The sequence below is a fragment of the Phacochoerus africanus genome, chromosome 11 (assembly GCF_016906955.1).
Source record: "Phacochoerus africanus isolate WHEZ1 chromosome 11, ROS_Pafr_v1, whole genome shotgun sequence".
NCBI classification, from domain to species: Eukaryota; Metazoa; Chordata; class Mammalia; order Artiodactyla; family Suidae; genus Phacochoerus; species Phacochoerus africanus.
Window position 1 is genome coordinate 10,454,462 of NC_062554.1, and position 24,608 is coordinate 10,479,069.

The window sequence follows — 24,608 nt, forward strand, 5'->3', positions numbered from 1 at the left end:
CCCTGCTCAGGGAACCTGGTCTCCCTTCCCTGGCAGCTTTCAGAATAAAAGCATCCAGGACCTACCCTTGTGGTGCTCCCAGACCAGATGGGAGGCAGACAAGAACATAGGATGATGGAGTCCAGAGGCTTCAAAGACCAAGTCCAGGCATCAGAACCTGATCTGAAGAGGGAACCAAGCAGGGTGAGATTTGCCTGGTGGCCCTGCGGGGGGTGACTTTCTTTTAAAGGCCACCAAGGCCAGCTTTCCATCCAATGTTGCTTAGCTCCTGCTCGCACCCATCAGGGAGGGGGCATTCTCCTGGACAGCCAGCAATGGGCAGCTCATCTTCCCTGTGTTGGTATTTTTGTGAAAATGCTTCCGCTCATTCATGCATCTGTCAGTGAAGCTAGGAGACAACTTTTCCTGTGTCTTGAGAACCTCCATTCTGAGCTGAGAAAACCCTATCAGGCACCCAGGCAGGCTCGAGGCGCCTTGGGAGGGTTTCTCAGGCCAGGATGACACCCGAGCGTCTCCAGTAAGAGTGAGTGACCCAGGAAGGCAATGTTGTACACATCCTGTGTGACCTTGGACAAGTCACTAAACCTCTCTGAGCCTTGCTGTCCTTATCGAACTGTAGAAAAGAGTGGGAAGGATCATGGCCCCCTGGACCCCACCTCGGGTTCCACTGCTCTTTGCTGAACACCTACTGGGGGCCAATCCTTCATCTCATAAGGTAAATCAGGATAAAGATAGCCCCAGACAGCCTCAGATGCCTTTAGTCTCAATTACTGACTAGGAAACTGAGGCTCAGAGAGGTTAAGTAACCAGCCCGAGTCACACAGCTTTGGAGCCAGGAATTGAACCTTGGTCTCTAGGACTCCCAGGCCAGATCTCAGTGCAAGGATGTGGCTCCCCTCCCTCCCTGCCCCTATTTAGCCCCTCTGCGGGCCCCTGGGAGTCTGGGAGTTCCCTCATCAGCCCCTTTTGAGGCCCTGCCTTCTGGGGCAAAACCCTAGGTTCCCCAGTTCTTCTGCCCGTCCTCCCTTGCTTCCTAGGGCAAGATCTTACCAGCTCTGGGCCACCTTCTGGGGGGACAGTAGGATGGGATAGCGAAGGTTGCTAGGTGTCAGCTGGGGGAGTTTGTGAGCCGAAAAGCGCCGCTGGGCACCTGGGGAAACAAACGCTGATAGAGAGATGGGTGGGGCGTCCCTTCCTCCGGGGACCGGCTTTCGTGTTTCATGGGAACGATACGGGCTGGTGGGACCAGGCGTGGTGCCAGGTACCGTCCTTGAACTGCCTCCTCCTCACAGCCAGCCAGCCAAAGGGGGACTATCATGGCCCCCCTTTTACAGAAGAGGGACGGAGGCTCAGAGGGATCCTCGGTCTTGCCCGCAGCCACACAGCTAATAGGGCACGGCTGCCATTGCCATCAAGCCCTCGGATGTCCGGGCCCTCCTGAATAGCCAGCGACTGGCTTGGCTGATTTTCTGTCCTCAGCGGGGGCACAAGGCACCCCCTCGCTAGGTGCTTGGAGCCATCAATTCGGGGAAAGCGGGTGCTGGTAAAGCCCTGGGTACCCTTGGTTGCCACACAGGAGGCTCCTGGCTCTGAATCTGGCCAGTGATAACCGGAGCTGAGGAGGCTGGAGGCTCCCAGAGGCCCCCAGGGAAGGGCGGGGGGTGTTAGGTGAGAAAATTCGAGACCGGGTGAAGCAGGCAGGACAGGATCAGAAGCGTCTCCACAGCTTGACTGTGCTGCGCTGTGGACCATGAAACCACAGCTCTCTGCACTGCTCAGGCTGCTGGGAACCTGGGGGTTTGTCCCTTTGCGCCACACACAACTTTTTCATCTCTTTTAACCATTTGAAGGTGAGCTGCGAGGTACCCTTTTCCTGATGACCCGGGGTTATCAGGATGGGCTTTGCTTAGGGTCCATGACGTCATGAGGTGTCATCTCCAAGTTAGCACAACAGAATCCAGCCTGGGGTAAGATGGCAGCAAATATGTGAGTGTCCCCAGAGGGGCTTTAATTAGAGGCCAGGCTGCTGAGGGGCAGCGACCTGGGGGAAGTCATTCTCTGCTGGTGGTCTCAGCTGCCAAATGGGGACCGTCGTTCTGCCAACTACAAGGGAGTGCTGCGAGAAAGACGCTATGGAAAGCGGAGCGGAGTGGGGGCTGGGTCAGCCTGGCGGACATCATCTTTCCCCGTGAAAGTCTGTGACTCTGTGGCTGAGCGAAGGCACCCGATGGCGGAGGCACCAGCGATGGGAGATGGTGACTGGGAGGGGCTTGGTCGGAGGGACCCTAGCGCTGTACGCTCAGGACCAGGGCAGAGGTGAGTCCTGGACCCCTTCAGGGGAAGGGCTGTGGCCCAGATAGACAACCCATAGTGGGGGGACCCTGCCTCTGGGGGTTCCTTGGAGGTCCTTCCCCCAATTTTTTTTTTTTTGTCTTTTTGGGGCTGCACCTGTGGCATATGGAAGTTCCCGGGCTAGGGGTCGAATCGGAGCTGCAGCTCCTGGCCTACACCACAGCCACAGCAACACAGGATCTGAGCCACATCTGCCACCTTAAGGACCTCTCAGATCCTTAACCCACTGAGTGAGGCCATGGATCGAACTTGCGTCCTCATGGATGCTAGTCAGATTCGTTTCCACCGAGCCACAATGGGAACTCCCCCTCCCCAAGTTCTTATCCCTTCTGATCTTTGGGTTTCTCACTGTGCTGACTCCCGGCAGGTTTCTGACTTCCTCCAGGGGTTCAAAGCCCCAAGGCCAGGTAGAACTTCCAGAAACTGGCTCCCACATAACCTGGTGATCCCCAAAGACAATGGCCACCTCTTGAAGTTTCAGAGATTCCTCCTGGCCTCCTCTATTCCTGCTCCTTGAAGGACAGCCAGTTCTGGCCCAAAGCGCATGCGGATGCGGCCTGAGATCACGTGTGGCTGAGGGTTCAATTCCCCTCCCCCCACCTCCCTACACTCGCCTCTCGGGAGGTGCTCCCTGTCCAGCAAGCTCCTCAGAGGCCTCACCCAGTTCCTCTCAAACTCAGGAGAGTGTCAGAGTCCCTGAGGGCTTGTGAGGCCAGGTGGCGGGGCCCTACCCCCAGAGTCTGGTGCAGTAAGTCCGAGGTGGGCCCGGAATCTGCATCTCGAGCCGACCCCCAAGGGCGCTGATGCTGCCAGGATGCAGGGGCCCTACAAAAACCCCATGCCTGTGAGAGTGGGAGGCATCCGGGCTTTGCGGTCCTTACAGAGGCACAGCCTCATCCCGCTGTGACGTGGAGCTAACGACAGCCCCTCTCCACCGAGTGGCGGAAATGAAGGGTGAAATTTAAGGTTATGCTTAACAGAATTATGACTCTTTCTTACCATGAGTGAAATTCTGAGACCAGCGTGAGGCCTCTGTACTTTTTTTTTTTTTTTAATGCTTTTTTTAATTAGAGCTGCATATAGAGCTTCCCAGGCTAGGGGTCAAATTGGAGCTACAGCTGCCAGCCTACACCACAGCCACAGCAACTCGGGATCTGAGCCGTGTCTGCGCCCTCACCACAGCTCACAGCAACCACAGCTCACAGCAACGCCGGATCCTCAACCCACTGAGTGAGGCCGGGGATCGAACCTGCAACCTCATGGTTCCTGGTCGGATTTGTTTCCGCCTCACCACAGCGGGAACTCCAAAGCCTCTGTACTTTTAAGTTGAAAAGGGGATGGGCTGGCCCAGGTGGCTTTCTGATGCAGCTTCCATGTTTGAAACCCATTTAATCCTACAGCACTCAGTAAGGTAGATACTATTATTATTATTATTATCTCTGTTTTACAGATGACACGTGAGGAAACCCAAAGAGGTTAGGTAATTCATTCAAGTCTGCACAGGCTCCAGCCCACTTAATTCTCTACTGTATTGTCACAGAATGGAAGATAAATTAATTAGCCAAAAGAGCGTATAATCTAGAACTCTTTAAATTTATCGTTATACCGCAGAAAGGGACAGAACATTGTCAATCACATAATAGAAAAAATAAAAACGGAATAAAAAAATTAAAATAAAACAATCATCATGACACCCACTGTGCAGAGAGTGGTATTTCTCCCTCTCTGGGGTGGGGTGAAGAGAGACCCGAGGACAGAACGAAGGAAGAGAAGCAGCCCAGGTTTCAGAGAGCGACTCACCTGAGCTCCCGTCCTCCCTGTGCTGCCCACTGCTGTGTGACGTTGGGCTGGTGGCCTCACCTCTCTGAACCTATTCTGTCTCTAAAGTGGAGCAAAGATGGACGGATGACTAGGGCTGTTTGGAGAGTGAGCCCCTTGGCGTCAAGCCCCTGCCCGCCTGTGGCGTCCAATCCGGGCGCTCACCCATCCTTGGCGCTGCTTGTGATTCCTGGTCTGGCACTGTTATCACTGGGGGCAGCAGCTCTGTCTTCTTCATGCTGGTTTAGTTCAGGGCGGGAGTGCAGTGCTTCTGGAAGCTTCCCTTGTCTGTGCTCAGGGGATGTGGGGAGGGGACCTGCCTACAATGTACCCATGACAGTGAGAGGAGGCAGAATCCCATCCTGCAGAGGGACAGGTGGGGCCCCCAGAGGGCGGGCGAAGGCCTGGCCACACCCGGCTCTCCCTGGGCCTGTCCTCTTCAGCACAGCGCGCTGTGGTCCCTTCTCGCCGCCACATCGCCTTCCTCCTCATGACCATGAGGCCTTCCCCAGAAGTCACCAAGTGCTGGCCTTGAGGGGAGGCTTGAGGGGGACAGACACTAGCTCAGGTCACACAGCCAGGAGAAGGTGAGGAGGGAGCTGCACATCGGCCCCCTCTGCTGTGTTGGGCTTGCACGCCTCCCCCCGTGAATGGATTCAGAGAGGTGAAGCCACCAGCCCAACGTCACACAGCAGCGGGCAGCACAGGGAGGACGGGAATTCAGGTGAATCGCGCTCTGAGACCTGGGCTGCTTCTCTTTCTTGTTCTGTCCCCCTCGGTCTCTCCTTGCTCCCCCGCAGACACAGGGCACCCTCCAAACACACTCTCCCCCCAACACACACACACACTCCTCACATATACCCTCGGAGACCACACAGGACACACGGAGCCACAATCACAAAAACAGGAAGCACACATCCACGCCCCACAAGAATGTCACACGGGCAGACACGCCGTCCACAAGCATTTCAAACATTTCACAGAGACACCGTCAAAAGTCACACAGCCGCCACACACGCAGACACCCCCCCGCCAAGCTCAACTCTCATATCTACGCTTCACAAGCACACTGAACATACACTGCGTGTGCAGGGTGTGTACGTCTCCCGTGCAAATGCCAGTCACAAACACGCCATACACATCGCCCGCAAACACACTTCACATCCCTGATACACAGTGAAGACTTAAAATACCCAGGCTCCCTCCCCAGGGCACGCACGCCGGACACGGTGCACAGATAAGCACGCTGTGCGTGTGTGTGTGCGTGTGTGTGTGTGTGTGCGTGCGTGTGCACGAGCCTGTTCGAAGACCCCCGGGCACACACGGGCCCACCCTGGCAGCACCTCCCATTGCTGCTGATACTGCTCTGCTCCGAGGCGGACCACACCCCAGCCGAGTGGCTTCCTTCGAGGGCTGAGTCCCCGGCGCGTGGACGGGAGGGGGAAGGACACAGTCCGGCTGCGTGGCCTCCCGGGTCCCGCGGATCATCCCCATGGGGGGATGTGGGCTCAGGACCGCAGCTTGGAGGTGGGCTGGGGCTCCAGTGGGCTGGGGCTCCAGAGCGCAGAGGGCTAGATCCTGTCTTCTGAGGAGTGGACGCCCAGCTCTGTCCCCAAAGCCAGCCCCTCTCTCTGGGTCTGGAAGCTTGGGAGTGGGTGTTCCGCCTCCTGGACCCCCGCTCTCCTGCCTCTTCTGGGCCCGGGGACTTCTGCCTGCTTCCCTTCCCCGCTGTGCACGGGGGAAGGGGGCCCGGAGGCCTGGGGTGAGGCCCGAATCAGACCCTAAAAGCCAGCCTCGCCTCTGCGGCCCCAGGGCCCGCTGGCCTCCCAGTGGGGAGGCTGAGCTTTCTGCTGGTGGAGGCCGACTCTCAGGAAGCCTTCTGGGCCGTCCGCCTCCCCCAGGTCCTCCTGTCACCTCACGGGGACACGTTCTATTTGACAGCTTTCTTCCAGGCCTCCCGGGTCCCCTCCAGCTACTGCCCACCCTCCTTGGTCTCCTCCCGGCCAGGCCCGTCCAGGCTGTCGTCGTCCTCCATCACCTCCTCCGGGATCCTCTTCTGGCCCCTTGCCTGGCTCTTCCTCCTTTTTTTTTTTTTTTTTTTTTTTTATAGCTGCACCTGCACCATGTGGAGGTTCCCAGGCTAGGGGTCCAATCAGAGCTACAGCCGCCAGCCTACACCACAGCCACAGCCACAGCCAGGCAAGATCGAAGCCATGTCTGCAACCTGCACCACAGCTCACGGCAACACCGGATCCTTAACCCGCTGAGCAAGGCCAGGGATCGACCCCGCATCCTCATGGATCCTGGTTGGGTTCGTTAACCGCTGAGCCACAAAGGGACCTCCCTCCTGATCTTCATATGAGTGCCCCTCCACCTTGGCCTTCTCGCTTCCCTCCTCGCCCTCCCCCCAGGAGAGCTTCCTGCCCTGGGGTCTCCCTTTCCCGTTCAGCCAGCCGGCCAGCCATCCTCCACGTGGCGGCCAGATGGAATCTCTCGAAAACACAGATCTGACCAGGTCACTCCCCAGCTTAAAACTCTTTGATGGCCCTGGGGGTGCGAGCGCATGTCACGTTTCCCATTTTCCTGTCTCTTTCACCATGCACGGGGGCCAGAGTCCCTATCACGCGCCCACATACATCCTCCGTCGTCTGGTCTCTCCCTTCCGGCTGTCTCCCAACTGTGTGCAGTTATCTGTCAAACTCCCTCTCCTGGCCTCCCTCGCTTCCCTCGCCCTCTCCCGCCCTCTCCCTCCTCTTCGTCGCCGTCTCTGTCTCCCTTTAGAGTTGCCAGAAGTGAGGGCTGCTGGAAGCAACCGTGGGGCCCCCACACTAAACGAGGCCAAGTCGTCTGATGGAAAGGGCCCTTCATGCCTGTGCTACAGAAGTCCCGGGGCCAAGAGAGGGGAGACCGTGGCCACAGAAGTGAGAAACCCACCCTCCATGGGCGGTCCACAGGGGAGGGCACCCTGCCTGGTGCCTGAAGGCCCTTATCAGCCCTTGAAAAGGCTCCCGGATGGTCAGAGTTAATTGGCTTCCCTGCGATTTCATCCTCCCACCACCCCACTCACACTGCAGGTTCTGACCTTGGCCTCTGTCTACTGCCTCCTCTGACGTCCGGCCCATTCAGCTCTGCCCTCCGGACACCTGGCTGTTGGCCTTGGCTTCGCCCCCGCTCCCGGGGCCCCAGGCTCACCTGATTGCCCCTCCAGACCTCACCCCAGAACCTGCCCGTTTCCTTTGGCTGGTCTCACCCTGCGGCTGGTGACTGAAGCTGTCCCCGTGTCTGTGTCACTTTTTTCTGTGTAGGAGGTGACTGTGGCTGACAAGGCAGCCTGGATGGCATACATGGTGGGGCCTTTGGAGTTGAGGTCCAATTCTGCCACCGGCTGGGTGACCTTGGACTGAATCTCAGGGGCTTCATCCAAAATATGGGGAGAATATTGGGAAAAGCAACCTAGGACCTTGTTTGGAAACAGTAATTTCATTTTTTAATTTTTTTGTCTTTTTTAGGGCCGCCCCATTGCATATGGAGGTTCCCGGGCTAGGGGTCTAATTGGAGCTGCAGCTGCCAGCCTACACCACCGCCATGGCAACGCTGGATCCTTAACCCACTGAGCGAGGCCAGGGATCAAACTCACAACCTCATGGTTCCTAGTCGGATTCATTTCCGCTGCACCTCGACGGGAACTCCAGAAACAAGTAATTTCAGAAGAATTCATTGACCATTCTGCCCCTAGACCGCTGCCCTAATCTACAGATCCTGGGCTTGCTGCAACATTTCTAGCCTCCAGCTCACCCTGCTTGCTCCAGACTGGCCTCCCCAATCTGAATTGGCTCTTGCCAGCCTGTCCTGTTACTGTTTGTCCTGACATCTGTGAGTTTTGGAGACTGAAAGATTCCTTGGTTTGTCTCGAGTCCAAAATCAAGGGGAGATTCCATCAGTAACCAAGGACCTCTCCATTTGGCCTGAGCCTTTCCTCCAATTCAGGGCTTGTCCCCATACTTGTGTGAAAAAGCATAGTTATACCACCTCTTAGATTTTGTTAGTATATTACTGTGTTTAACGTTGCACCCTTAAAGCTGTCTATGTGCCTTTATTTCAAGAATCTGAACATAAGGCATGACTAGCACGGTTTGACAGTGATTTTTTTGTTCTTTTTGGGCCACCCTGTGGCATATGGAGTTCCCAGGCCAAGGATCCGATCTGAGCTGCAATAGCAAGTCACACCACAGCTGCAGCAACACTGGACCCTTTAACCCCCTGTGATGGGCTAGGGATCGAACCTGCATCCTGGAGCTGCAGAGACACCGCCAGTCCTGTTTCGTCACAGCAGGAACTCCTGATAGTGAAATCAAAATGCTCATAAAATAGCATACCCATTAAACTATATTGGGAGAATAATGTCTGCCTTGCATGATTGTAGTGAGAATTAAGGTACAGATACTGCATCCTCATCAGTTCCTTCTTTTCAGTGAAATAAAGACTCTCCCAGAGTTCCCATTATGGCTCAGGGGTTAAGAGTCTATAAGGATGCAGGTTTGATCCCTGGCCTCGCTCAGGGGGTTAAGGATCCGGCATTGCAAGAAGCTGCGGTGTAGATCGCAGAGGCAGCCGGGATCTGGCATTGCTGTGGCTCTGGTGTAGACTGGCAGCTGCAGCTCTGATTCACCACCGAGCCTGGGAACTTCCATAGGCCGCCCCTGCGGGCCCCGAAAATGAAAAAACAACAAAAAGGACCCTCCCATAGGCTGCCTATGGGGGGCCTTGAAGACCTCCTGCCTGGAGACTGGAAGGCCCTTATCAGCCCTTTAAAAGACTCCTGGGGAATTCCTGTCGTGGCGCAGCAGAAACATGTCCGACTAGGAACCGTGAGATTGCAGGTTCAATCCCTGGCCTCGTTTAGTGCGTTAAGGATCTGGCATTGCCCTGAGCTGGGGTGTAGGTTGCAGACGTGGCTTGGATCTTGCATGGCTGTGGCTGTGGTGTAGGCCGGCAGCTGTAGCTCCGATTAGACCCCTAGCCTGGAAGCCACCATGTGCCATGGGTGTGGCCCTAAAAAGCAAAAAAAAAAAAAAAATTTAAATAATAATAATTTTTAAAAGGCTCCTGGGCCTTTGATCAACCCTGGAGGTGCTCTTTGGTAACTAACTACCAATGAAGCAGGGAGCTGAGGCTGGATCCTGGCTGACTGGGGACAGAGGGGGGGTGGGGGGGGTTGGAGGGCAAGGGCGGGGGGAGGAGGAGGAGGAGGATGGGGGTGGCCTCTGGGGAGCGCCCTGGGAGGGAGAACGAGGTGTGGAGCCATGAGTCTTGGCTGCGTGATGCGTGATGATGTCATCTCTGCTCCAGCTCCCAGGAAATTTCTAGCAAACTCCTCATTTCTGATGACTGCACTGGGACGTTGGACCTGGCTTTAGGGTTGTGTCAGAGCTGAGTGTGGGCTCAATGTGGACACGCGGGGAGAGCAAAGGCTGTGCCCACGGCCTAGCTACCCCCAGGCCATGCACAGAATGACAGCCCTGGGAACGGGCCAAAGGGATATTGTGAGGTTCTTCAGGCTGTGAGGGTTTTGCGCCTGGACACAGCAGGGACGGAGCCAAGTCACGCAGTTTCCAGGCTGCTGGTCCCAGGTCTTGGGGGGTTATTATAACTACTGATAGGAACACTTTTATAATGAAAATCCTCTAGGTTGAAACTGGGCGTCTGAGTACTTTGAGAGGACAGGATGGGGCTGCGCACAGGGTGGGGGAGGCTGGGCATCAGGGGAGATGGTGGGGGGTCCGTGGGCAGAAGCTCCATGGCAAAGGCCGTGACCCTCAGCAGCGGGGACGGGGGGCGGTTGCTAAGTAGGAAAGCAGCCCCTCTAGGGCTGCGTGGCAGGTAGGCTGGGACCAGCACAGGCCAGAGGGCATGGGGCCCGGGGAGCAGCACGGAGGCCGGGGCCATCTGAGGACCCAGAGAATGGAGCCTGGACCAAGATACGGACCATCATGGTGAGTGGGACAGACCCGGGGACTGATTATGGGGGTCAGGGGAAAGGTCACGGGAAGAGCAGAGGAGAGAGGGTGGTCACCCCTGACTCTGGCCAGGCAACGGCAGGGCACAGTCACGGTGACACGTCCCCGGGGAGATGCCTGACCGGAAGCCGGGTGCTGGACTGGAGCCCAGATGGAAGGTCTACGTCAGCAGCGGATGAGAACGGCCAGCAAGAGCCTCGCTGTCGCCCGTGTGTGGGGACCTGTGGCACCTGCCTCCAGGAGAGGGTGCGGCAGGATGCGTGAGCCAGCATCCTGGAAAGCCCCGGATACGATTAGCATCACCTACCTGTTATTTCACAGGAAGTGCAAACGCCTGGAGGTTGGACACACCTCTGACACATGCCAACTCGTGCCAGGCCTTTCAGAAGAGGACGGGGCGCCAAGGTCTGTGGTCCTCTCACTGCCCATCAGTCATCAGAGAGATTCTCCAAGCGAGGCTCCTCCGTGGGGTGGGGCTCCGCCTGCCTCTCTGGGCAGCGCCCTCCACCCTCCCTGGCAGGGGAGGGGGCCTGGGATCTTGGGGCTGCCGGAGGGGCTCTGGTTCTTTTGGGAACAGCTTGCCCGCCCCCTAGTGGACTTCTGAAGAGTCTTGAGGACGGAAACCTTTTGGAAAGAAAAACCTCGGAGATTCAGTCCCACCTCGCCGGTCCTGATGGGGAGACTGGAGCCCCAGGCAAGAGCGGCTTCTACGAGCAAGTCCAGAGGCAGAGGCAGGACAGCAGGTGGCGTGGCCGGCCCTCAGGAGAGCACCTGGGCTCTGCTGTCCCACAGCCCCAGGTGAACTCAGCAGCAGTGGCGGTGCCAGGACAGCCCCCTGGGACAGTGCTCACACATGCTGGGTCCCCGTGAGGAACTTCCCTCCTGCTCTGTGTTCTGCGTCGCTTTACCGCCCCTTGTAAGTGTGTAGATGCAGCTCTAAAGGCTTTGAGCAAATCTGAATTTTCACGCAGGTGCGTTTCCTTAAAGCGAGATTCGCCAGCCACCACAGTGTCCTCCCCCACCTCCCCTGCCCTGTGACATTTCTTCTCCCACGGAGGACGGAGAAACAGGGCGTGGATATAACCCTGCCCTCAGGAAGCCACCAGTCTGCAGGGACAGGGCAGGACAGGATGGCAGGGGGCCGAGAGGCCAGAAGAGTACCCTGCTGCTGTAGGCAGGGGTGGAAGGAGGGTTTCCAGGAGGGCTTCCTGGAGGAAGTGGCAGAGGAACAGAGACATGGAGGAGTTGGCCAGAAGGAGTGGGAAGCAGCAGAGCTGAGGAAGAGCTGCCTCAGGGGTTAGAGGTGAGAGCACCCAGAGCAGCAGGATGGGTGTTGGGGACGAGAGACCGGGCAGCCACGGGAGCCACGGCCCAACACTCACTGCCCACACCTACCTAGTGTGCAGGATCCCAGCTAAGCAGTTAGTCTACACAAGCCCAGCTGCAGATACAGCAGAGCAGAATCCAGGCAAGGGACCTCAGGAGCTGGCCTTGCAGGCAGGGAAACTGTTCATTGAAAACCTTCAGGCTGACTAGGTCCTTTGTCTCCTCCTCCATCCATTCAACCTCCAGGGCATGGCTCTTCCTGGGCATCGGATGAGAGGAATGAACTCGGTAAGTTTCCTACCGACTTGTGAAGGGCAGGCAAGGCAACTACCAATTACATACAGAGGGCATTTAGGAAAGGGTGTCAGGAGGAGGTGCCTTTTTAGGTGGGCATGGCAGGATGAGTAGGAGTTCACCAACATGTTGGCAAAAGGCTAAGGTCTTCCAGGGAAACAAGAACAAGCTGGCATCATGAAGGGTTTGGGGGAGAGTCAGAAGTCTGATGCGGCCAGAGTGGTGGACACACAGGAAGCAGAGGAGCCGAAGACAGTGTGAGCAGAGCCTTGAGTGCCAGGCTAGTGTTTCGGGGTTTCCAAGACCATCCCCAGCGGTGGCTGCCTGAAGAACCACGAACCAAACAACTCCAGATCGCCCGGCCCCTCGAGGATCTGGCGCTCCACGGCCCCACCTCCCATCGGGAGAACCCCAGCCCCTAGAGATGCCAGGAGTGCCCCATTTCTGGGAAGCCACCCCCTCCCCGCCCCCCCGCCTCAAGGGACCGGAGGGCGGCCCCAGCCTGGTGGGGGAGGGGAGGGGACTTCATGGGGACCAGCTGGCACTGATTCATCCTGAAAATCATGACTTGAGGCCCCATCGGTGGGGATACACCCGGTCCTGTGCACAGAAGCCCCATGCAAATGCTAGGCCCGCTCCTTGTGAGGGAAGGCCAGCTCCCGGAGCCTGCTCTGCCTCGCCAGGAAGCTTCTGTCCTCACTTTCTTCATAAAAAAGGGAGCCCTGTGCCCCTGAGGCCCCTCCTCCTGGGCACCTTCCAGGAACCGTGGCCATTTCTTCTCTGAGCTTCTGTAGCACAGCAGAACCCCCTCAGATCAGGAGACGGGGGCCACGTGGACAGGTCACCTCGCCCCTCCGAGCCACTGGCTTCTCTTCCAGAAAGTGGGCAGATACCCCCCGTCCCAGGGCATGGCTGTGGTTGAGCTAATGTGCATGGAAGCTCCAGGCACAGGGCCAGGCCCACGGCAGGCTGCCGAAATGTAGAGCAAATGAGCCCCAAAGCCTCTGAGCGCAGACAAAACCGGCTCAGCCCTGGGGGCGGGGGGTGCAACACGGGAGCCAGGCCGGCACTGGCTGTCCGTCCCCCTGACCTTGTCCCCCACCCGTGGGCGAAGGTTGGGGAGAGGTGAGGACCCCAGGGTGTGGCTTTGGGGACCATTTCCACCCCCTGCCCCCATCCAGAGCCCCCGGGTTCTGCCCTGGGTAGGGGGGTTCTGAACTGAGGCCTCTGATAACAGAACTGCCTCAGCCCTTCTCATCATGGCAGCTCAGAGGATGCGCAGAGAGCCAGGGGCCACTGTCCCCACGCTGCCACTCTGCAGGGCCCAAGAGCAAGGAGGCCCACGGCCCGATCCAGGCCTGCTCTGACACACCCACACGGCACAAGGCCTGCCCTGCAACACACACCACACAGGCGGACGCCTCGAGGGCATAGACAAAAATGTCAGAAGATCTGCGGCTGCTCTCAGAGTTTGGTGCCCAGACAGACACACCTGGACACAGACTGCACACAGCTGTGTGCATACAGACCCGCCAATGCCCACACATACACACACACACACACACACACACACACACACACACACACACTGATGCACGTATACACAGATGCACAACACACACACAGCCAGAGACAAGCAGGTGCAGACACAACCACGTGCAAGGGAACACGGTCACCTGCCCACTGGGGACCCTTTTAGCACGATCACCCACACACTGTACAAGAGGCCACCCAGGCCTGGTCACAGATGGGCACCCTACATCCTGGCTGCAGCACACTCCTTGGGGACAGCGTGCTCTCACAGCTATGCCTCCTCTGACCTGACAGCATCCCCGTAAAGCCGACGGGGGTGTCTGGTCCCCGACGTGCAGCGAGGAGCTGAGGACGGGCAGAGGCCCCGGGCCAGCTCCTGGGCAGAAAGCGGGATCCTGCCTCGAATCCTGGTCTCCTTGTCTGCTCCCCCACTCTTGTGCCCATGGATACACACAGAACCTCATGCCAAAGGGAAGCTCGTGGGCACTGGTCACTAGACCAAGAGTTCCTTTCACAGATGAAGAGACTGAGGCCCAGAGAGAAAACCCCAGGCCTCCGGGGGCGGCGCAGACTTCAGGGAAGGATCCAGGGCCGCACTTCGGGCCCAGCCCCTGGGTTGGACCACACAGACACTGTCACCCGTCACCCGCAGAGCCCTGAACACGCCCGCAGGCCGGCCTGTGCACACCCTCCCTTCTCAGGCTTCCAGCAGGCTCGCTCAGGGCCCCTCGGGGCATTTCCAGTGCTCTCCGTTAATTCTGAAAACAACACGGGAGGTGAGGGTGACTGGTCGCATTCCGCACGTAAGGAAACTGGGTAAAAGATTAGGCCCAGGGAGTTCCCGTCGGGGCTCAGCCGTTAACGAACCTGACTAGGATCCATGAGGTTGCGGCTTCGATCCCTGGCCTCACTCAGTGGGTTAAGGAACCGGCGTGCTGTGAGCTGTGGCTGTGGTGTAGGCCAGTAGCTGAAGCTCCGATGGGACCCCTAACCTGGGAACCTCCATATGTCGTGGGTGTGGCCCTACAAAGACAAAAAAAAAGGGTTGTGCAGGTCCAGACAGCAGGGGCATCTTCCAAAGCAAATCTAGTGCTTTCCATCACACGGCAGCTTCCAGCTCCACACACATCCTTCTCACACACACACACACACACACACAGAGCCCTCGGCATTTTCCCCACGACCCCCAGCTCAGTTTTAGTGCCAGCTCCCCCTCCCAAGGGGTCTTCGGAAGAAGGACGAGTTTGTTTAGGGCTTAACCTGCCCCCCAGCCCCCGCCCTCTCCCCTCCGTCGAGGAAATGAATTCCACGTGCGCCTGGTCTGTCTGCTCCGAAATCAGCCTCCAAGGTTTGGAAAGTCCTCTTTGATGTTGGAAGCCAGTTTAATGAGTTGGTTGGGTGTGTTTTGGGTTTTTTTGTTTGTTTGTTTGTTTGTTTCCTATAAGACAGAAGTCTCATTTTCCTAAGAACCCAAGAATTATCACTCCCTCCCCACCCCTCCCGTGAGATTCTGGGATCCCAAGGCCTGGACTCCCAACACAGTGCTCGCAGATGCCCCAGGGGTTAGGCCAGCTCGGGGAGGAGGCAGGGGCAGGGCCGGAGGCGACCTGCTCTGAATGTCTGCGGTGGGCTGAGCCCTGTGTCGGGAACAAGCCTGGCGTGGGCCCTCCCCACGCCCATTTCAGAGATGACAAAACAGAGGCTCCCAGAAGGGGTGGGACGTGAGCCTGTGGCCGGCGAGGCCCGGAGCTCTCGTCCACCTGGCTCCAGTTCCTGGTCCCCATCCCGCGTCGTCCTGCAGCCGCTGTGCCACCCAGGACCAATGAGCTCCTCTCTCTGCTCCCAGGCACCTCGCTGCTCCACGGAGCCAGCAGCCTTCTTGATGGAAGGACTGCTGAGCTCTGTAACGACCTCTCAAGCTGAAACCATTTGCCACTGCGTGAACGGAAGGGGCTAATTTCTGTTTTTATTGTTTTTGTAACAAGAGGCAAGTTGACCTGTAGAATTCACACGGGAAGACATCAATTCCTATCTCTCTAGGGCTCGTGTTAATGAGTCCCCGGGGAGCTCAGCAGGAGAGTTCTTTGTGGGGAGTGGAGCAGGGAGAGGGCCTGGGGGCGTCGAGCCACGCGCGTCTCTGGGGATGCCACCGGCCCCTGCCCCTCTCTGTCCTTCTCCCGGGGGCCTGGCGGAGGCTCTCCCCAAGCTGGCGGTGCTCCCGTGGGCTTCGGCAAAGGCCACCTTGATTTGTTGGTTTATGAGGTCCTGCCAGGGGTCTCTAGGAGAAAAGGACAGACAAGAAGGATGACGCCCCCAGCCCCAGAACAACAGTGGTGGGCTTTTAGAGCCCACGGCTGCTCATGACTTTTCGCTTCTCCCGAGCCCTGCAGCAGTCCTGCCACGGGTCACACATCAGGGGACCGAGGCCCCAGGAGGTGCAGGGCCGCTCACTCCTGTGCCCGTGTGGCTTTGGGTCCAGAGGCCTCCTAGGGGATGGGGAGCCAGTCCCAGCTCTGCCCCCCCTCCCCCGCCCGAAGCACTGGCGTGAGGAGCTCTGTGACCCTGGGGTGCGAGGCAAATCAGGACGGGGACACTGGCCCCCCAGACTGCCACACTTTCGTTTTCTCTTCTGCTTCCCACATGTACCCAGAGGAGCGTAGAGCAGGGTTACTGCCTTTGCACAAAGGAAACAAGGCCGTGAGTGACAGCCAGGGGCTCACAGAAACCTGGCAGGGGACACTTCTTCTTCTTTTTTTTTTTTTTTAATGATGATTTTTATGTTTTCCATTATCATGGGTTGACAGTGTTCTGTCAATTTTCTACTGCAAAGTGACCCAGTCACACATACGTATACATTCTTTTTCTCACATTATCCTCCATCCTGCTCCATCCCAAGTGACTAGATACGCAGCAGGATCTCATGGCTTATCCACTCCAAAGGCAACAGTTTGCATCTGTTAAGGCAGGGGACACTTCTAAGCCTGGCTGTCAGAGGCAAAGCTGAGAGAAGAGGCCCCTGTGCGGAGGGTCTCTGGGACACTTCTGTGGGCACTGCTGCCGCCTGGGTGGCTATGCCAACACCCGAGAGGAGGGTTTTGTCCCCTTCTCCGGATCTCCTCTAGCTTCCCCGACATCCCCAAATATAAAACTAAATAGCTTCTCCAGATATAGCAAATACAGAACTCTGAGGATAAAAGCATCTTTAAAAAACTTGACTTTAGGAGTTCCCGACATGGCACAGTGGTTAACGAATCTGACTAGGAACCATGAGGTTGTGGGTTCGATCCCTGGCCTTGCTCAGTGGGTTGATGACCCGGCGTTGCCGTGAGCTGTGGTGTAGGTCACAGTCGCGGCTTGGATCCTGCGTTGCTCTGGCTCTGGCCTAGGCCGGCGGCTACAGCTCCGATTCGACCCCTAGCCTGGGAACCTCCATATGCTGCGGGAGCAGCCCTAGGAAAGGCAAAAAGACAACCCCCCCCCCAAAAAAAAAACCCTTGACTTTAAAAATAATCAAGCTATAGGGGTTCCCACTGTGGCTCAGCAGGTTAAGAACTCGACCAGTATCCTTGAGGATGTGGGTTCAATCCCTGGCCTCACTCAGAAGGATCCAGCGTTGCTGCAAGCTGCAGCATAGGTCACAGATGCAGCTCAGATCTGGCGTTGCTGTGGCTGTGGCTATGGTGTAGGCCGGCAGCTGCAGCTCCGATTTGACCCCTGGCGTGGAAACTTCCATATGCCACAGGTGCAGCCCTAAAAAGAAACAAACAAATAAACAATCAAGCTATAGTGCACAATTCAAGAAACGTTTGGTACCTGCTTCCTAATATCGTGACAAGTCCCCATCCAGCCGGCCCTTCCTGCAGAGATTCTGCGTGTCTGCCTGCGGGTCTGTCTGTCTGCGGTCTCCTCTCCAAGTAAACGGGGGGTCGTTTGGTGGTGTTTCTGCTTATGTTTATATGTGATGCCCGAGAGGCTGGATGTGCGTGTGTGTGTGTGTGTGCGCGCATGCGTGCACTTGTGTGCTTGGCCCCTGGGCGCCCACCCGCTGGATCAGAGCCTGTGGGCCGGGGTGTGCGTGGGATTCTCCCTGCTGCCTGGAGGCCTGCGAGGCTCTCTGGGGTGAGCTCGCCAGGGCTAATCTCCGCTCTCCTCCCTCCCTCAGCCAAGAAGATGGAAACATTGCTGGCACGTTCCAAAGTTTCTGGCACGTTCCAGTTTCTGGCACGTTCCACAGTTTCTGTCTTGGAGCAGAAAAGTCATCAGCTGAGAGAGCTCAGGATGACAAACGGCTGCCAGACACGCTGGTTGCCACTCCCGGGCAGGGGCGGGTGGAGAGAGGCCGGGAGCAGGGCTGCCCGGGGCCCAGGGGAGCCTGTGGAGCTCACCTCCCGGGTGCCTGGCCCTGGCAGACCTTCCGGCGCGTGGGCCAGCCGGGCTCTCGTGGGGCTGGTTCCACAAACACAGCAGCAAGAAAACAAGCGCGACAGGGACCCCGTGTTGGGAGATGGGATGGGGGGTGGCAGCAGGGCACTGACTGGAGTGTGTGACAAGAGCCACCTCATGAAGGAGGCAGCAACAGAGCTGAGGCCTGCTCTCCAGGCACAGGGGACAGCGGGAGTGAAGGCCCTGAGGTGGGGAGCTCGGTGTGTCCTGAGGAGCAGCAGGGAGGCCCTGAGCAGGTGACTCACCGTGGAAGGTGCTGGAAAGCTGAGCCCAAGGGGCAGGCCCAGGCTGGATGGAGTGGGACCTCAGAGGTGGCATGAAAGAGTGGGTAGGAAGCCCAGAGGGTGTTAAACAGAGACTGTCCTTATGAACTGTTTTTGTGGGGTTTTTTTGGTTTGGTTGGTTGCTTGCTTGCTTTTTGTTTGTTTTGGGTTTTTTGGTTTTTTTGGTTTTTTGGTTTTTTTTTTTTTTTTTGTATTTTTAGGGCTGCACCTGTGGCATATGGAGGTTCCCACGCTAGGGGTCAAATTGGAGCTGTAGCTGCTGGCCTACACCAGAGCTGCAGCCACACCGGATCCAAGCCTCGTCTGCGACCCACACCCCAGCTCATGGCAACGCCGGATCCTTAACCCACTGAGCGAGGCCAGGGATCAAACCCTCATCCTCATGGATACCAGTCAGGTTCGTAACCTGCTGGGCCACAGTAGGAACTCCGTGTTTGTGTTTTACTTAAAGATCACTTGGTGGATGAGGGGACAGGCCAGGCGGCCCTGCGGTGGCCAGGAGAGCAGGGGTGGGGCTGGAGGAGCCGGCGGCCGGGGCCGCGATGGAGGCAGAGCTGCCAGACTTGCTGAGGACCCCAGGACAGCAGCCAGCTTTCTGGCTGAGGACGGCGAGGCCACCCATGAGAAGAGAACTCGGGTGGAGGCCAGGCCGTGAGCGCTCCAGAAGCAACTGTTGAGGGGCAGCGTGAACTCCCCAGCCTGGAGCTCGGTGGGGGGTTGAGGGCCGAGGCCCATGAGGGGTGTCATTGGCATGGGGGTAGGAAGGGATGGCCGGGGGCTGGGGAGCGTAGAGGAGCCAGCGGGGAGCCCAGGGCGGAGGAGCTGGAGCCAGGAGAGCAGAGCCGGGCCGCCCAGGAGGCCTCGGAGAGTACATTTCTAGGCAGAGGGAGGTGGAAAACGCTAGCTCGCAGTCAGGCTGGGCACTAAAACTGCCCACGGAGCTGATGACATGGGCAGAGGCCACCGGTGATCCCACAGAGCCTTCTGGGCGGGCGGGGGCTGGGCAGGGTGTGGGAGGGAGCAAGTGGAGTCAGCAGACGGGCCTTCTTCTAAGAAGAAGACAGAAGCGGGGTGGGCGACCGAGGGCTCTGAGCTCAGGGGACCACTTGCTCTTTGAGACCAGAGAGGCGGCCAGAGCAGAGAACCGGGACGGAACAGGGCTGGGGGCTGCAGCGGGGCTGTGAGCTGGGGCTGCTGTGGCACGTGGGAAGGCTCGGAGGCCGGGGACCTGCCCAGGACCACAGCGCCAGTCCTGAGCCGGGCTGTCACCCAGCAAGCCATCTACAAAGGATCTGGAGCTGTGTGGAGGCTTTTCTGGGAACACAAGCAGATTCTGCGCCTGCAAGGCTGGCGTGTCCTTATTCAAAGGGAGCATCTGGGGGGAGTTCCCATCGTAGCTCAGTGGAAACACATCTGACTAGCCTCCATGAGGACACGGGTTCGATCCCTGGCCTCACTCAGTGGGTTAAGGATCCGGCATTGCCGTGAGCTGCGGTATAGGTCACAGACGTGGCTCGGATCCCATGGGGCTGGGGCTGTGGCGTAGACTGGCGGCTACAGCTCCGATTGGACCCCTAGCCTGGGAACCTCCATATGCCACAGGTACGGCCCTAAGGAGACTAAGTAGATAAATAAAAGGGAGCATCTGTGTGTCCTGCCCCCCGAGGGCTCCTCACAGCACAGGACATCCCCATCCATCCCCTGCCTCCTCCCTACCTCGCTGGACCCCAGATTGTGTGGGGAAGAGACTCAGAGATGAAGATGGGTAGGGCTCTGTGTGGCCGCAGCCACTGCTCCACCCAGGTTCCTGGGGGTCCCGAGGCCTGGCAGGGGCGGCGGGGGGGGGGGTCCCTTGACAGCAAGGGGCAGGAAATGGCTGCTCTGACTGTCCATGGCCCCTTCTGCTTGGAGGACACCTGGCCTCAGCTGTTTTAGCACTGGTTTTTTCCTAGGAAGCCCACGTGTCCCCACCCATGTCTTATCTTTGAGAGATGGGAAGGGGGGAGCCTGGGGTAGGGCCAGCCCGGAAGAGTGGAGAGGAGCCAGCTGGAAGTTCAGATGAAGGCAGGGCCCTGGGCAGGACGCTCTGATGCAGCCGTGCAGCGGGACCCTGGTGGGGTCCGGACCCCGGGTCGGCTGCCCCCGTGGAATGAGCCCGTGAGCCCTGGTGCTCCCCACAGCCTCCTCATTTACAGGAAATGAATTCTCCGCAATGGGCAGCCCCTGTGCCCTCCGGCCCTCCGTGGACTGTCCACGGCTCGAGAGGAGGGAACTCAGAAACAGCACCCGGCAGCCAAACCCTTCCTGCTCCCCTGACCCCTGCACCCATGTGGACACTCAGAGGACAAAGGAAAGAGCCCAATGGCAAGGCAGGCACCAGCTCTCCGGGAATCTGCTTCTTCTGGCCCCTAAAATAAGAGGGCCTTTGATCTGTCAGTTCCTCATCTGCTGAAATCGCCTGCAAGGTGGCAAAGGCCCAGTGGCATCTATCACCTGTCACTGGCTCAGAATGGGACGGTTCCACCTGCTCAGGGACGGGGGACCCGAGCTAATCACGGCGCACCCGCACATGGCAATCCTGCCGCCCCAGGTGAGAACAAAGGGCTCTGGACGATGCGGGAGGGCGCTCAGGATGTTGAGCGGAGAGCACGGACCCGAATGAGAAGTTGTGCAGGCAGCGTGACCGCGCTCACCGCAAACCCGTCAGAAACAGGCCGGCAGGAACCGGGCTGAGGTCTAACCGTGACTGTCTCTCAGGAGCTCAGAGGTGGTGATTAAGCATTAAAGAATTCGGTATTTTTCAAGTTTTCCCTACGCGGCAGGTAATACCTTTACGATCAGAAAAATAACAGATATCAAATTTCAAACAAAGGAGGCCAGGCTTTGTGGGAAACTCCTCTTACTCACCCGGGTTTGACGTCCAGAGGTGTGGGGAGGGACCTGAGGAAGCCCTCGAAGCCCTTCCCCTGGAAGAGAGAGGAGAGGGGCTGAGCAAACCGTCTCAAGCGGAGAGCAAGGCCGGAGGCGCGAGATTTCCACGGCTGGCAGGAGAGCAGCCTAGAACCTGGAGTCAGACGGTCTGGGTCGCCCATTGCCAGCTAGGTGACTCTGGCCAGCTTTGCCTCTCCGTGCTTCAGCTTCCCCAGCGCCTCAGAGTTGCTGTGAGGATTAAATAAGAGAAATACACAGGGAATTAGGGATTCTATAAACGCAGGCCTGGAAAGCTGAGATCTCAGGATTCTGTGATCTGTCGTCTCCCAAACTGTTGAGGATCCAGTGGCCTCTCGCGGGGTGGGGTGCAGCTCCCTGGGGTGCAGGAGTGGAGGGGGTGTGAGGGGCGCTTGGGTCCAGGCTGGCCATCCTAGGAGTTTCATACCCCACCCTGGCCAGGAGTGGGTCCTGCCCCCGGAGGCCCCGAGCCAGCCTGAAGAACCCGAGGTTGGCATACTGCTCTCCCCATGCCCTCTCTGCATCCCCTTCTGTCATCAGAATCCTCTGTTCCCCAGGATGTTTAGAGCCCACGCCCCACACAAAATACACCTGCCCGGACTCCGGCTCACTCTCCCACAACCTCAGCCTCCAGGGTGAAGGATTCCGCCTATGCCGGGCCCTCCCAGGCTGTGCCACCTTGGACAGGTTCCTGCTCCTCTCTGAACCGCACACTCATGCTCTGAACATTCCATGTAATGAAGTGAGTCCGGGGGGCAACCCATTTCTGGGGCCCCGTCGCAGCCCTAGGCCTTTAAATGCCTAGGCAGCTCTAGTCATACCCCCAGGCCTGGCTCTTGCTGAGGACCTGGGGCGAATGAAAGGGGGGTGAGAGAGAGGAAGAACAGTCACTCAGAGGATAGAACCATTACCTTTCGTGAAGGTGCACATTAAAAAGAGAAGGCAGGGACTTCCCGTTGTGGCACAGCAGAAGCTAATCCAACTAGGAACCATGAGGTTGCGGGTTCAATCCCCGGCCTCACTCAGTGGGTAAAAGATCTGGCGTTGCCGTGAGCTGTGGTGTAGGTCACAGACACGGCTCAGATCCTGCGTGGCTGTGGCTCTGGCATAGGCTGGTGGCAACAGCTCCGATTCGACCCCTAGCCTGGGAACCTCCATAGGTTGCAGGTGCGGCCCTAGAAAGACAAAAGACCAAAAATAAATAAATAAATAAATAAATAAATAAATAAATAAATAAATGAAAGAGAAGGCCGAGGTGACAGACGCATCCCCGCCTTTGTGGTGCTCAGGAGCAGGTACCACCCAGTGTCACGCCTACAACCGCACAGGACTGGCCGGGGACCCCATGTGGGTGCACAGAGAAGGCATGAGAGTTACTGCCAGGGGGGCAGGGGGGAGGAAGAAGAGGGGTGTTGCTGGGTCAGGGCAGGCTTCGGCGAGAGCTGAGGTCTGTGCTGGGGTTCAGAGGGATGAGTAGGATCCCAACAGTGCTATGGAGAAGGCATGGGCTTTGACGCCTCCAGCCCCGGGAGACAAGCTACGTGACTTTGGACAAGTATTTTGCTTCCCTGATTTCATTTCCTCAGCTGTAAAATGAGGGCACGGATCTTCTCGTCATTTTTGATCTGGTGATAAATATGTTCGTACAGGTTGTGCACCAGCACCCTGCCCAGGGAGGCCACCGACAGAAGCAGCCTCTCTGCCTTGTCCCTTCTCCCCGTGAGAAGCCAAACAAGGGGGTGGCTCCCGGGAATCAAAGTGTCCTTAGAATTTGGGGAGTTTAAAGGCGATCCGCTCCCTGGCTGGAATTTCTTCCTGCCACATCAGTCAGATGAGATTCTTTCTTGCCGCCCATAGAAACTGGACCTCTGGAGACATTTCCCATTAATCCCGGGAAAGAAAGTCTCTCACCTTCAGCTCAGTCTGGCCTCGAATGTCAATTTTGTAGCCTTCATCCAGGCTGAGCAGTGTCTGGACGGTGCTTCTGCTGACGTGAATTCTATACGCTGAGAAGAAAGATAATAGTTGTTGCCACTTGGTGACAGCATACCTAGGGTTTGGCAAAAATCATTAAGAGCCTGTACCAGCTCCAGTTGCAGCCAGTAATGCACACAATTTGGATTCATGCAATATCCTTCGCCTGGCCTTCTTGTCCCCCTAGTAAATTGCTGGGCACTAAATTAGAAGTCTCAAAGAAAAGCAAATGACACAGACGGAGGGATAAGAAGAATTCGAGATGAAGTCAGAATCCTAGGAACATCGTCTCTGCTTATAGGACAGTGTGTGACGGCTGAGCCAGCACAGATAGGCAGTTCTGTTTCTTTTAAGGGCAGGACTCCCCACAAGGGCCCCACATCTGGTTATGCAGGAGGAGTCCTGAGTGACATGAGGGAACCCAAACCTGTGACGCCAGAGGCAGAAGCTAACTTTTTTTGGCTGCTCTAATCAAGCCATCAGGGTGGTTCCTGCCACCAGCAAGGACCTAAAATGGCATTTTTGAAATCGAAAGGGGGTCTCCTCACTGTAAAGCTGGAGAAACCGAGACCTGGAGGAAGAGCATTGTGTTCAAGGTCACTAAGCACTGGAGTTCCCGTCGTAGCGCAGTGGTTAACGAATCTGACTAGGAACCAGGAGGTTGCGGGTTCGATCCCTGGCCTCGCTCAGTGGGTTAAGGAGCCAGCGTTGCCGTGAGCTGTGGTGTAGGTCACAGATGCTGCTCGGATCCCGCATTGCTGTGGCTCTGGCGTAGGCTGGCAGCTACAGCTCCAATCAGACCCCTAGCCTGGGAACCTCCATATGCCATGGGAGCGGCCCTAGAAATGGCAAAAAGACAAAAAAAAAAAAGTCGCTAAGCACACAGACCCAGTCAGGGCAAGAACCCAGGTTTCCTGCCTCTCGCATCATTGTTTTCTCTCTAATTCTCTCATCCCAAAAACCCCACAGAAAGTTAAAAGAATCAGGGACATAGTACCATCTCCTTATAGTTGTTTTACTGATAACTAAGGTACGCTGCCACCAGGTGGTGATTCGGTTACTAGGCACTATTTCAAACAGCCAGGCTGCCGGAGGCATTGAGGGAGTCCTTCCGGGGGCAGAATAGAAATACGAGACACTCACGCAGCCCTGTAGACTCCATCCGAGATGCGGTGTTGACAGTGTCCCCAAAGAGGCAGTACCGAGGCATGGTGAGACCCACGACCCCTGCCACGCAGGGCCCTGAAACTCAAATATGCCCAGTGAGCTCCAGCAGGTCCTGGGTCCAAGAGAAGTCCCTACAACCATCTGGTCGTTTCCACCCTCCACCCCTACCCCCCAAATGTCTGTCTCTACCCAACCTCTTGGGCTCCAGCAGAGGGGTGAGGATGAAGCTGTATGGAGTCTCCAACACCACCCAGAGAGGACAGGGCATCTGTGCGAGGCTCCGGGCTGGGGGTAGGTGGGCGTGGATCAATCAGAGCCGGGCTCTGCTCTTAGGGAGCTCCCAGGCAGGTGGGGGGAGGCAGGTAAACTATAAACAATGAAGAGAGAAGGCCCCAGGGCTGTACCAGCCCAGGAAGGGAAATCTGACCCAGTCCGGAGGACTTGCTGGAGG

The 24,608-nt window shown here is 57.4% G+C and overlaps 1 protein-coding gene across 1 annotated transcript in view; it reads right to left on the reverse strand.

Moving 5' to 3' along the window:
- Nucleotides 1-18,512: 18,512 nt before the first annotated feature.
- Nucleotides 18,513-24,608, reverse strand: part of LOC125112069 (guanylate cyclase D-like) — a 72,805-nt gene continuing 66,709 nt past the window's right edge. Inside the window, exons 19-23 of the mRNA XM_047754329.1 lie at nt 24,134-24,232; nt 22,928-23,022; nt 20,975-21,033; nt 19,784-19,890; nt 18,513-19,066 (exon numbers count right to left, since the gene is read on the reverse strand). Of these exons, the coding sequence (XP_047610285.1) occupies nt 18,513-19,066; nt 19,784-19,890; nt 20,975-21,033; nt 22,928-23,022; nt 24,134-24,232 (914 nt within the window). The remainder of the gene's footprint in view (nt 19,067-19,783; nt 19,891-20,974; nt 21,034-22,927; nt 23,023-24,133; nt 24,233-24,608) is intronic.